The 12,376-nt window shown below is 50.3% G+C and overlaps 3 protein-coding genes across 3 annotated transcripts; all 3 read left to right on the top strand.

Annotated features, from left to right (window-relative positions):
- Positions 1 to 834: 834 nt before the first annotated feature.
- Positions 835 to 3,736, top strand: FOBCDRAFT_235829 (uncharacterized protein; the record flags this gene model as incomplete). The annotated part of the gene is made up of 5 exons (XM_059610030.1): positions 835 to 915; positions 1,110 to 2,283; positions 2,336 to 2,517; positions 2,587 to 3,518; positions 3,685 to 3,736. The coding sequence occupies 5 exons, from the start codon at positions 835 to 837 to the stop codon at positions 3,734 to 3,736; spliced, it is 2,421 nt and encodes an 806-aa protein (XP_059463927.1).
- A 2,146-nt stretch (positions 3,737 to 5,882) lies between these two features.
- FOBCDRAFT_212997 (uncharacterized protein) lies at positions 5,883 to 8,160 on the top strand. Its single transcript, XM_031194355.3, has 4 exons — positions 5,883 to 5,990; positions 6,077 to 6,202; positions 6,251 to 6,820; positions 6,903 to 8,160. The coding sequence occupies exons 1-4, from the start codon at positions 5,967 to 5,969 to the stop codon at positions 7,983 to 7,985; spliced, it is 1,803 nt and encodes a 600-aa protein (XP_031029093.2). The 5' UTR covers positions 5,883 to 5,966; the 3' UTR covers positions 7,986 to 8,160.
- Positions 8,161 to 8,373: 213 nt separating this feature from the next.
- On the top strand, positions 8,374 to 12,303 carry FOBCDRAFT_212996 (linker nucleoporin NIC96). Its single transcript, XM_031194353.3, has 2 exons — positions 8,374 to 11,688; positions 11,739 to 12,303. The coding sequence occupies exons 1-2, from the start codon at positions 8,524 to 8,526 to the stop codon at positions 12,057 to 12,059; spliced, it is 3,486 nt and encodes a 1,161-aa protein (XP_031029091.1). The 5' UTR covers positions 8,374 to 8,523; the 3' UTR covers positions 12,060 to 12,303.
- Positions 12,304 to 12,376: the final 73 nt, after the last annotated feature.

Here is a 12,376-nt window from a genome sequence, read left to right as displayed (position 1 = left end):
AAAGAGAGAGAAACTGGAGGGTTTGGTTGAGTGACTGATTGATTGATTGATCAAACATGGCAATTAACTGTAGATTGTCAAGATCATTGTGTGATGTCTTGGCTCCAGTGCAGTTACTCAGAGAGAATATTGAGGGTATCGCAGTGAGCGAACAATTGGATATCTCGGAATGGCTGCATGTTGGCTGCGCGTCCCCTCGGCTGTGCATCAGACACTTTCCGTTAGAAGTATAACTTAACAGCTGGTAGTTCCTATAGCGACTTTGTTACTGGAGCTTTCCCTCTAACGTTGTGATTGACTTTCAACCTCCAACCACCTCTAAACTCAACTTCTACTATATCCGATCCCTCTTATTATATATCTCGATACAACAACCATTGGGTTGCCTCGAATCTCGACCGCCTCGGATTAACCATTTCATCGCCAATCTGCTGCAGGACGCGCCACTAAAAAAAGGGAACAGGCTGGCGTGGGGTCCCCCTGTTGCTCTGCTTGCGCATTGCCTCAACGCAGGGCGCTTCCATTCTCTTTCTTTTTTCTTCCACAGAGAAACAAACTCGACAACTTTTACTCTTTTTGTCGTGCTTTGAAGGAAAAAGAGTCGGGGATAGCATCACATCGTCAATCATGTGCAACGTCAATTTTGCTTGCTAACGGGAACCCTTATCTATCATACTTTCCACGCTCATTTAATTCTCCGTGTCTTATCTCTCAGCGCGCCTTAGGCGTCGCGACCACGCCTTTGCGACTCTCGACTTTATGCGCCTCTTCTGAGTTTTTCAACTTCTTCAATAACGATTGTCGTGTTGGAGTCGCGCTGCGCCTGATGACATCATGACAGATCAGGGCGAAAAGAAGGGTCTCTGGAGTATGCTCCGAAGGGCCAGCTCCAGAAGACATTCGACGAAACCTCCGGTACGTAACAGCAACAGTATCAGCGACCATAGCGGCGTCAATGCATGTTCCTGAAGCTCTATTCGGGGCTCTTCACATCGGAAACCTCGGTTCCCGAGCTCGAGCTCCAGCTGTAACACCTATGGAGCTATAGCTACAGCTCCGATCTCGCCGAGGTATAACGTTGAGCATATCGCTAATATTGTCACTTACAGCCAAAAGACCTTGAGCCTAGAGAATACCATCGTCCTCGTCGTGCTAGTAATGGCGACGTAGGCCATGCGCCATTTCGCCAAAGTATTGGTTCAGCTCCCGATCTTACCTACGATAGTCAGCGTCCTCTGACTGCTGAAGACGAGTCCAACATGCGCCGCAGACCGAAAAGAGGACAACCCGAACCCGAACCTGAACCCCGGTCTTCTCCAATACGGTCCAAGTCGTCCGGCTTTCTTAACAAGTCCCGCGCATCGAACGGATCTAGACCGTCGAACGGACGTCCGGTTCGCGCTCGAGACCCTCAATCAGCATGGCCACCTTATGGTATTTCTATGAACGATGAACTACCTCATCAACACGCACTGGAGCTAGTTGCTCGTGGTGCTCCCTCGCATAAAGGCCACAAACGACCTATACCGCACCAACCCGAAGAATTCTATGCTCTTTATACGACATCGAGTGGGAATCGAGGTGATGGCAAGTCTTCTGACAATACCGATGTTTCTAACCTCCATGACTCCATGACACAGCTCATGACGTTGCGCCTAATAGGCCATGGTTACGCAGACCGGCCATGGGAGACCCTCGAGCAACCGAGTTTCGCCTTCTTCTTTGGTCACCTACCTGGAACCATCACACTAAACGAATGGGCTTCAATGTCCAGTGTTCTTCCACCTACAATTGCTCTTCGAGATGCGGGAGTCATGCCTCGCACCATGAGTCTTGAAAGTATATTTGATCGATTGCAGGAGTTACGCCATGGTATTGAGGACGATGACGAGTCTTTGCTTTATCGCGTTCTTTATAAGCGTATTTTGAGGGATCCTGAGAAGTTTCTTAACCCTCACAAGACCCTTGACAAGCAGATTACGGACCTCATCATGGTTCTTTCTCGCCCGGACTGGATCGACTTTAGTAACCCCCATAACCAAGTTGCTACACGCTTTATCTTCGACAGAAGCCCCGGGAATGAGGAGCAGTTTCACAAATTCTTTCACCAACTTCTGCTGAGTCTAGAGCTTGAGTTGCGCATTCAGTCAGACCAGCATAGTGATTGGGCAAAGGAGAAGTTGACATCACAAATACCCCCGTCAATACAGTGGAATCTGGCCCTGGCTCGTCGTTGGCAAGATTTCGTGCGTGTTGACGATGTTGGCAAGACACCTGAAGAGAGTGAGTGACAAGATTCGATGTCGACGAGAGTTTGTTGCTAATATTATTCCAGTTCTTCTTCGGTATAAGTTAAAGAAGCGGCAAATCAGGATGTTGAGGCGCTTTGCTCAGATGATGAGATGGCCCAACCTAGCCGATACCCTTGATAATATGAAACAGAAGGATTCGGAATTGGCTCTGGATGAGGTCAGCTCTGATGCGTTTGCCTTCTTCAGTGGTCTTGTGCTGCCTGGTGTGAGTCTTCCTGCCTACTGATCGCCAAATGGTTCTTTCTGTCCATGAGTAGAGGCTGACTGCGAATAGCAAACGTTTCCCTTTCTCATAATGAACACTCTCCTTGACCTTGATCCGGACAGTGCAACTGATAACCTCGCGCTTCTTTCACACATGCACCCTCACTGCGGATTTCAGTACAAGAACAGCTACACATATTGGTCGGCAACTTCAATCGTGGGTAAAGTTCTAGCACCTACATGTCACGCAGTTGCTGGTTGGATCGGCCCTGCGCGCCCTACCAAAGATCTTGACCCGACACAGATCGCACGGATTCGAAGCCGGAAACCGATACAGCGGATGAGCCCCCAGGATGTCGAGTCGATGGCGGAGCGTTCTGACCCGCTTGGTCCTGCCGCCGATGCATACCCAGTAGAGGATTACCAGCCAGTGCGCCCGAAAGGCGGTCCTGAAGATGCTATTGACACGGTACGGATAGAGCTGTTAAGTCTCAAGCCAGCAGATGGACCTGGGGATGCCCCTACTGCGGCAGGGCTTTCGCGACTGTTTGACGCAACAGTGCAGTTTGCCATTGATGGCGTGTCATGGCCATTGAAACTCATGTACGATGTCTCATTCGTGGCCGCGTGGCCTTGCTCCGATGGGCCACATCCGCTCTTCTTTGACTACGTCTACACGTCAATCCGTGTAGATTCCATCGTTGGAGTGCGAGATTGGGGAGGTTTGTATGGGGGACCTCAATTGCATAGTGTGCGATCAAGCCCAGGACCAGGCATGATGCGAGGTCCCTACCGAGATATGTTCAGTCAGAGCTTCAACCACAACCACGCACCATTAAACGGTTTCATGCAGACTGGTGCACTTGAGGAAGAAGATGAGAACGACGATGAAAAGGTTCTCGTGGTGGAAGCGTTCGGAGTCCGCGATAATGAGGTCTTGGCACGAGCATGGTGTTCTCACTGGGGTCTCAGTGCCGTGGTGGCCGATGTTCGGAGAACATGGTAAGTCTAATACGACGTGACAGAGGTGCATTGGACTGTTGCTAACGAGGATGCAGTATGGCATGTGCCATTCGTGAAGCGTACGCGGCAACGCTGACAGTGGTGATCCTGGTAGAAGGCCAGGAGTATCCCAATAATGAGTGACGAATTTATGAATTATGTATAGGTATTTGGTCCCACGCCTAGCAATGGGTTGTGATATGGACTGCTGGGAGTGATTTAGGCATGGTCAGGGGAGTTTGTGTTTCAGGAAGAAAGACCAGGGAGAGGCAGCAAAAACTCAAGAAGGGGGAATTGGATGCGAGCGGTGTGTTGCCTGTAATAGATGTTGAGGGTTGATCTGGCGTGATGGTTGAGGGAACATGTCCTTCAGAGCTGAGGAGATTGTCTCATGTGATAATCTTGACTGCATATGCATGTTTAGTTGAAGGCTCATCAGCTCATGGGTTGTAAGATAATAGCATTGGGAGAAGGAAAGATAGCATAGCATAGCATGATTGCATTTCGTTGACCATCGTGTAACTTGTCTTGGCCTATCCCATCCTATCAAGGTGACCAGATGCAAGGTGATACTCACCGCACAAGACACAGCCAAGCAAGTCACAAGATCTCGGTGAGCGAAGATCATCAGATCCCATTGGCCAATTGCTCCATGCATCACGGATGAGCCGGATCTGGAATTCCGGACCTGATGGCTGGAACAGTTTCAGCATCCCGCTGTAATGTGCTGCAACGCTATAAGTGCGCTAAACCGACCCCTCGGGATGGATGATAGGAATTGCCGGATACAGTGGAGGCCAGACGATCCCTGTCCCAGGATCATTTGGAGGTCATCGGACACCAAGAGTTTTTCTCTTGTCTTGTTGTTTCTCGTGTTTTCCACCCCGCCCGCTTCGGCCGAGAGAAGAGGATGGAAGTTTACGCCACATCATATCATCTTACTACGGACTATTATCAGAGAGAAAGAGACCAAGTGGGCGGTGTGTTTTTGGTTAGTTGTGGTGGAGATACGTCGATCGTATCGTGAGAGTCACTTAGACAGTTTCTACTCTAAGTCTCAGAGTACTGCTATATCTAGAGTTTGGTGCCAACGGTTAGGTTTAGTTAGGTTAGGCAGTCGTTCGAGGGGTAATAAATTGTTGAGCTGGGCATCGTCGTCAACAAATTCCATGTGGTTTAAACCTAGATGGATATGGTGAATACCGATGTTTGTGATAGGCAATTCGCAAGTCAATGGATTCTTGGCTATCAACGAAGCAAGGAATAGTCTTCTTTGCTTTTTTGTTTCTCTTGCCAAGGCGTATTCTATCTACACACCTTGTATTTGATACTGTTGCTGTTCATCATGAGTTCTCATAATGCCAATGGCAGATCATGAAATCTATCACTGGCCTGGAAATGGACTGATGGACCGTTCTGGGTGGCTTGGGAACCCCACCTAAGCTCAGGCAGCAACATTTTGAACGGTTCAAGAGAAGAAAAAGAGTAGAGAATCTCTGAGAGTGATGCTGTTGAGGACGCCACTGAATAGTGGCATTGACATTCAGCACAACTCTGGGCTGCAGAGCTTCTCCATCTTTGGGAGAACCTGCAGCGATTCTCAGCTTCTAGAGCTCTTGGTATCTCAATAGACACACCTAAATTCCCATAGCACACCCTCCGGCTTTGCCTCCCACGTCCTCCTCACTCTAGGCTCATGCATCCCGAGCATCCCCGCCCTGAAAATAGTGGGTTTTGGTGGGGGTTCCCCGGGCTCAGAACATGTCAAAGCTCCCATCCATCATGGGCAAACAATGGAGCTCTCCCCATCATGACTGGCCTCTCTCTTTTTTTTTTTTTTTTTTTTGGTGGTGGTGAATCGCGAGATGCCGAGAGGAGAGGAAGAGAGTCCATAATAAAAAGTGTTCCACGAGCTTATTTTTGGGAGGAGGCTCCACATCGTCTGATGGTCGATTCAATTGTTTAGATCATAGATATATATGAGTGAGGTCTCTTCTCTTGTCCTCAGAGAGCAACGTCATCTGTTTATTCATGTTTACGAATTGAGTTACAAAGCATTACAGTCCATCTCGAGCTAAGACTGAGTGATCCATAACTGGCTACACACCCTCAGCTACTCAAAGTTCCAGGCTTTTATTGCTTTTCGCGGGGTGACACCTCCGCCTCAGACGACGCCTCCTTTCTCGGCCTTGTGCTTCTGCTTCACACCTCTTCGAATCTTTCCTCCCCTCTCTCACTCACTCATCGTCTTCCCCATTTGGGAATTTTGTTTTACCCAGCCCAAGCCTTGGAGCTTATTCATCGGACAAAATAAACGTTGTCTCACTCTGATCCTGAAATAAAACTATGTATAGTAACCATAAGCCCATCAAAGTCATGGAGTAGGTTTTTCTTCATCTCGCCGTTCTTTCACATTTCAGGCATAGTTGCTAATTTACCTTCGTCGCAATGGATAGACCTCCTCAAGTTTTGGTATGCGTCCATCGAGATACACCCTTCAACCGTTGGTGGCGGTTGTAAAGGTTAACATTGTGTCATGACTGACTTGTTTTGTGTAGGATCACTATATCGGTGTCGATGTCGGTACTGGCTCTGCTCGTGCTTGTATCATTGACGAAACTGGTGATATCAAGGCTCTGGCCTCTGAGAACATCAAGCTATGGCAGCCTGAGACAGGCTACTACGTAAGCTGCACTCGCAACCCCATACCCGTCATAATCTGACTCGTCTAGGAACAATCCACCACAGATATCTGGCAATGCATCTGCGAATGTGTCCGCCGCGTTGTCAGCGAGTCCACAGTCAACCCCTCGAGCATCAAGGGCATTGGCTTTGATGCTACCTGCTCTCTTGCCGTCTTCACCCACGACACCGACGAGCCGCTCCCCGTCACCGGCCCAGACTTCACAAATGATGGCAATGACCGCAACGTCATCTTGTGGCTCGATCACAGACCTGTCGAAGAGACCGAGAAGATCAACAACACTAAGCACAAGCTTCTCAAATATGTTGGTGGAAAAATGAGCATTGAGATGGAGATGCCAAAGGTGCTCTGGCTCAAGAACCACATGCCGCCTGAGCTGTTCGCACGTGCCAAGTTCTATGATCTTGCTGATGCTCTCACCCACTTGGCTACTGGCAACGAGACCCGTAGCTACTGCAGTGTTGTCTGCAAGCAGGGCTTCGTCCCAGTGGGTGTCGATGGTAGCGTCAAGGGTTGGCAAGAAGACTTCTACCATGAGATTGGCCTTGACGATCTTACCAAGGACGACTTCAAACAGATGGGTGGTGTCAACGGGGTGGTGAGCCTTTTTCATATTTTCTCCCCTTGCTTTATCTGCTCCATTCTTTTCATACACCAGAAGCTAACCATCAAATTCGCAGAACGGAACCTATGTCAGCGCTGGCGAGCCTGTAGGCACTCTGAGTCGACTAGCCGCGAACCAACTCGGTCTTCCCATGGGCATCCCTGTGGGCAGCGGTGTCATTGACGCATATGCAGGTTGGATCGGAACTGTGGGCGCTAAGGTCGATCTTGGAGACGACGAGCTCAACGCTGCTGTACCCCACAATGACCTTGCCCAAGCCTTCACTCGTTTGGCTGCTGTTGCAGGAACTTCCACATGCCACTTGGCTCTGTCCAAGGAACCTGTCTTTGTACCTGGTGTCTGGGGTCCTTACCGCGATGTCCTCCTGCCCGAGTTTTGGATGGCTGAAGGTGGTCAGTCCGCGACTGGAGAGCTTCTGCGACATATGCTCGATATCCACCCCGCTTACAATGAGACGTGCGCCCTTGCCAAGGCTGAAGACAAGCACATCTATGACTTCCTCAACACTCACCTTGAGTTAATGGTTGAGAAGCATAATGCTCCTTCGATTTCATACCTTGGCCGTCACCACTTCTTCTACGGTGACCTTTGGGGTAATCGCTCACCAATAGCTGATCCCAACATGAAAGGCAGCATGATTGGACTGGACAGCGACAAGAGCACCGACAACATGGCCCTTTGGTACTATGCCACCATGGAATTCATCGCGTTGCAGACCCGCCAAATCATCGAGCAGATGAACAATGCCGGCCACGAGATCTCCTCCATCTTCATGTCTGGCTCCCAGTGCCAGAACCCCGTTCTCATGAACCTTCTAGCAACCGCCTGCGGCATGCCTGTCCTCATCCCACGTTACGTCAATGCTGCTGTCGTTCACGGTGCTGCCATGCTAGGCGCCAAGGCAGCAAGCCATGCCAAGGAGGGCAGTGAGCCTGAGTCTCTCTGGAGCATCATGGATCGCATGAGCAAGCGAGGTCGACTGGTCGATCCCAGCACCAACGAGGATGAGAAGGCTCTTCTTGATGCCAAGTATGAAATCTTCCTGGACATGTGCAAGACACAGCAAGAATACCGCAGCAAGATTGACAAGGTGGCTTCCAAGAAGGCACATGTCAATGGTGCTCCCAATGGTGCTTAGGAGTTGAGCTTGTGTATTACATGACGATATGAAGTTGATGAGCGCTGGATTTGGGCAATTGGCGTCGGAATTTGGTATAAAGGCCAGTAATTTAATGATCATGCGTGCGTAGATACGAAGGCGTATCCCTGAAAAGGGTGAATGAAATAGAATAATTGATTTCTTTCTTTGTTAATTGCAATGTTTTATGTTAATGTATCACAAACATCCATTTCCAGATTTCCAGCTTGACATTTACTGGCTGAAAGCTGGAGCTCTAAGCATTGACTCTGCAGTTTGCCTAGCGTTGCCTAGGAGCAAACACTTTCTCTGATTGGACAAAGCTTCACCTCCAAGGATCTCATCCCAGCCTTGGCCCACTCCTAAATTTCTAGATCCAAACGCGCCGCCTTTCTCTGTTTGTTGACCAGGCTTTTTCATATTTTCTCAACCACGCATTTAGACATTTCGTCTGTCATCAGCACTTCATCGCTTCGTATACAACCCGAGGAAACACGATCGCATTTTTTCCGACGGTATTTATCGATAACGAAGCGTCATGTCACTCTTCGGACAGTCCACCAACACTGGTGGCAGTTCATTGTTTGGAGGAGGCAACACGGGTGGCACAACAGGCGGGCTGTTTGGACAGTCTACAGCACAGAATCAGCAGAGCGGAGCAACAGGTGGTGGCCTGTTTGGTCAAAATGCCCAGAGCCAACAGCAACAACAGAGCGGAACAACGGGAGGAGGCTTGTTTGGAGGACTGGGCGCAAACAAACCAGCTACCACGGGTACTAGCCTCTTCGGACAGCCGCAACAACAGCAGCAGACCGGTAACACAGGCGGTGGTCTCTTCGGTCAGTCAACGACACAGCCGGCCAGCACAACCACGGGCGCCGGAACTGGCACTGGACTGTTTGGACAACAACCTGCGCAGACTCAGCAGAGTGGAACTACAGGCGGTCTGTTTGGCGCTCAGCAGCAACAACAGAAGCCATCGCTGTTTGGTTCTTCCCTAGCACAACCCGCGGCAGCTGCAAAACCCTCATTGTTCGGTCAACCGCAGCAGCAGCAGCCGCAACCCCAGCAGAACGCGCCTTCGATGCTTGGTGCAAGCACCCTTGGCGGAAGCACCCTGGGAGGAAGTCTTTTTGCCAGCCAGGCCCCCAATGGACAATCGCAATCACAGCCAGCGGGTGCCTATTTCGACAGCCTCTTTGCCAAAAGCCAGAAAGCTGATGGTAAAGCCAACATGGAGGACCTACCGAGTCTCGAGCTTGGTTTGGGCGATTTGCGACATCGATTGAAGAAGCTCCAATCAAAGCCTAGCGACAAACCTCTTGGTGGAAAGGCTCACTATCTTCTTGCAGCCTCTGGTGTTGATCCTGGTGTTGCTGCTAAAGATCTTGGCCTACTTGATGTCCAGGCTGGTCGCACTGAGCGAACTACCCATGGATACGCCCCTAGCGAACTCGATGTCGAAACATACCTCTCGAACCTCCAGACCAAGACGACTCTTAGCATGATTGCCGATGGGATCGACAGATCGGTTCGCGACTTTGATAACTTCCTCGAAGACAATGTTACAATGGAATGGGAGGCGCAACGAAAGCGCATTTACCAGCACTTTGGAATCTCACCTCGGGAGGATGTTGCTACCTCTGGTCGTGAATCTCAGAGCGCTTTCGGTCGATCTAGGCGCAAGAGCCAGGCCCCTGCGGCAAAGACCGGCAGGGCCAGTGTTCTTGGTCGGTCGACACTTCAGAAATCTGTTATCGGAACACCAAGCCGAATTGGAGCGCATGCAACTGATTTCTCAGATGTCGATCGCTCTTCTGAGTCTGGTGGCCTGGATGGTCGTGTTCCCTCTGACGATAGAGTGCTTCGCGAGAGGCAAGGGCGTCTGTCAGAGAAGATTCGCAACCTCAACACAGCTCGTCTTCTTAAGCGACCTTATCCCATTCTCTCTGAGCTCGCGGCTGTTGAGAAAAAGTCGCACGAACCCCATGCGCCACATCTTGTTGAGGCTTACCTTGCAGTCATGGAGATTGTAGGCGAGAACCCTGATGCCGAGACGACACTTAACAATGCCACGGCCAGGGAGCGCGAATTTGCAGATATGTATCTCAACGACAACCCCAACTCAGCCAAGGCTGTCGAGATGCGAAAGCGTATCCTCAGCGGCGCAAACGTCTTCCTTGAGAAGCAGTTTTTGCGCGAAGTTGAGTCACTTATTGCTAAGCATCCTCACGAGGCGAAGCTTGGAGGTCTCCCCGATATTGTCAGCAAGGTCAAGGCGTATATCCGACTACGGTCTGCACGAAAGGATCTGGTTCCCGACAATACTGAGCTTCAGCAGGTTCAGGGCGAATTTGTCTGGGCTATTGTGTTTTATCTGCTCCGCTCAGGACATGTGAGCGAGGCGGCTAAGTATGTTAACGACAACACCAATCAGTTCCGAGGCATTGATAGAACCTTTGCAACGTACTTGAACAACTACGCTGCCAGTGAGGATCGTCGTATCACCAACAGGAAGCTTCTAGATCGTTGCACAAACGAGTACATTCAGCGCTCGCGCAACGCCCCCGAAAACTCAATTGATCCTTTCCGCATGGCTTGTTATAAGGTTATCGGACGTATCGAGCTCGGTAACCGCAACCTGGACGGACTTAACACAGATATCAATGATTGGATCTGGCTTCAGTTCAATTTGGCGAGAGAAGGCGATAAGACGATCGAGATGGCTGGCGAGTCATATGGCTTGGCTGAGTTGCAGTCTAGCATCCGAGAAATCGGTCTGAAGCACTTCCCCAAGGCCAACTCAGAGGACAGCAACGGCAGCTTTGGCATGTTTTTCTACCTGCAGATTCTCTCGGGTATGTTTGAGGATGCCATTGCCTACCTGTATCCATTCTCATACGTCGATGCTGTGCATTTTGGACTCGCACTCGAGTTCTACGGTCTGCTCCGACCAAGCGACGCCATGTCACCATCCAACGACTTGCGAAGCTACAGCACCAAGAACCTACCTCAGATCAACTTTGGCCGCATGATTGGTTACTACACTCGTGACTTTAGAGCCGCTGATGTCGTGTCTGCTGTGGACTACCTGACCCTCATCTGCCTGAACCAGGATCTTGGCGGTGAAGCTGGCCAGCGACACGGCAGCCTCTGCCACGAGGCTCTCCGCGAGTTGGTTCTCGAGACACGCGAGTTCAGCAAGCTGATTGGTGATATCCGACCAGATGGTCGACGAATCCGTGGTATAATCGAGGAGCGCGGTCCTCTCATTGGACTTGATGCTGAGGACGACTTTGTCAACACTGTCACGCTTCAGGCCGCCAGTTTTGCGGATGAGAACGGTCGTACCACAGATTCCGTGTTGCTATACCATCTGGCTGGTGAATATGATACCGTCGTTGCCATTGTCAGTCGCGCATTAAGCGAGGCTGTGTCTCTCGAGATTGGCGAAGACCCTATGCGTCTCATGCCTGTCAAGCCCCGGGCTGGTGGACAAGAGGCCGACGCCGGCAGCAGTCTCAGCCTAGCAGCAATTGATGATCCTGTCGAGTTGGCCAAGACCATGATGAGCATGTACGAGCGAGACGCCATGTTCTATAGGAGGATTCAGGACCAGAACAAGGTCGCTTGCCGGGTGCTACTCGAAATGAGCGGCATCAAGGGATTAGTGGAATCCGGACAGTGGGCTCAGTGCCTCGACGTGAGTTTACAGATCTCTCGAATACTGAATTGTGCTGACCAAAAGAACAGAGAATCCGAAGCCTCGAAATCCTCCCTCTGGATGCAGCAGGCGATGGCAGCACCATTCGAGCATATGCCTCGAAGTTTTCTGGACTCTCACAGCCCGTTTCTATCAATGTGCCCAACCTATTGATGTGGACCATTATTTGCTGCGTTCGCCAGCGAGAGCAGCTCACAAGCGGCCAGTTCAGCGGCAATGAAGGCACACGACGATTGATGGTGGATCAGCTGAAGCAGATGACGCTGGATTTGACGACGTACACCAGTCAGTTGCGATACAGATTCCCACCTCATCTACACGAGGCTCTTGCAAGAGCATCGGCAGAGTAGACGCTGGACTTGAGAATACCACGGATTGGGTTTGTTGAATATAGGCAATTGGGTGTATGGCTATAGCAGGGTGCCTAATGAGCTTGAAGACGAGACACACAAAAGGACAAGGCAAGGGATGGTAGAGATTTTGTGGGATAGGAAGACATTGATATAAGAGACTTGGAGAGAGGATAATCTCGTTTCGTTGGTGGCTTTATAGTAATTGTACCATCACAGTATTGATGCAATGTGTTTTTTTTGGGATGAGTGCCCTTTAGATTGACGATGTGAAACAACAAGCTCTCTAGACAATGAGTCCAAGTCCCGCAACTATT

The sequence above is a fragment of the Fusarium oxysporum genome, chromosome I, assembly GCF_013085055.1.
Source record: "Fusarium oxysporum Fo47 chromosome I, complete sequence".
NCBI classification, from domain to species: domain Eukaryota; kingdom Fungi; phylum Ascomycota; class Sordariomycetes; order Hypocreales; family Nectriaceae; genus Fusarium; species Fusarium oxysporum.
The sequence above is the reverse complement of the archived record's forward strand: the minus strand, read 5'-3'. Positions and strand labels throughout refer to the sequence as shown.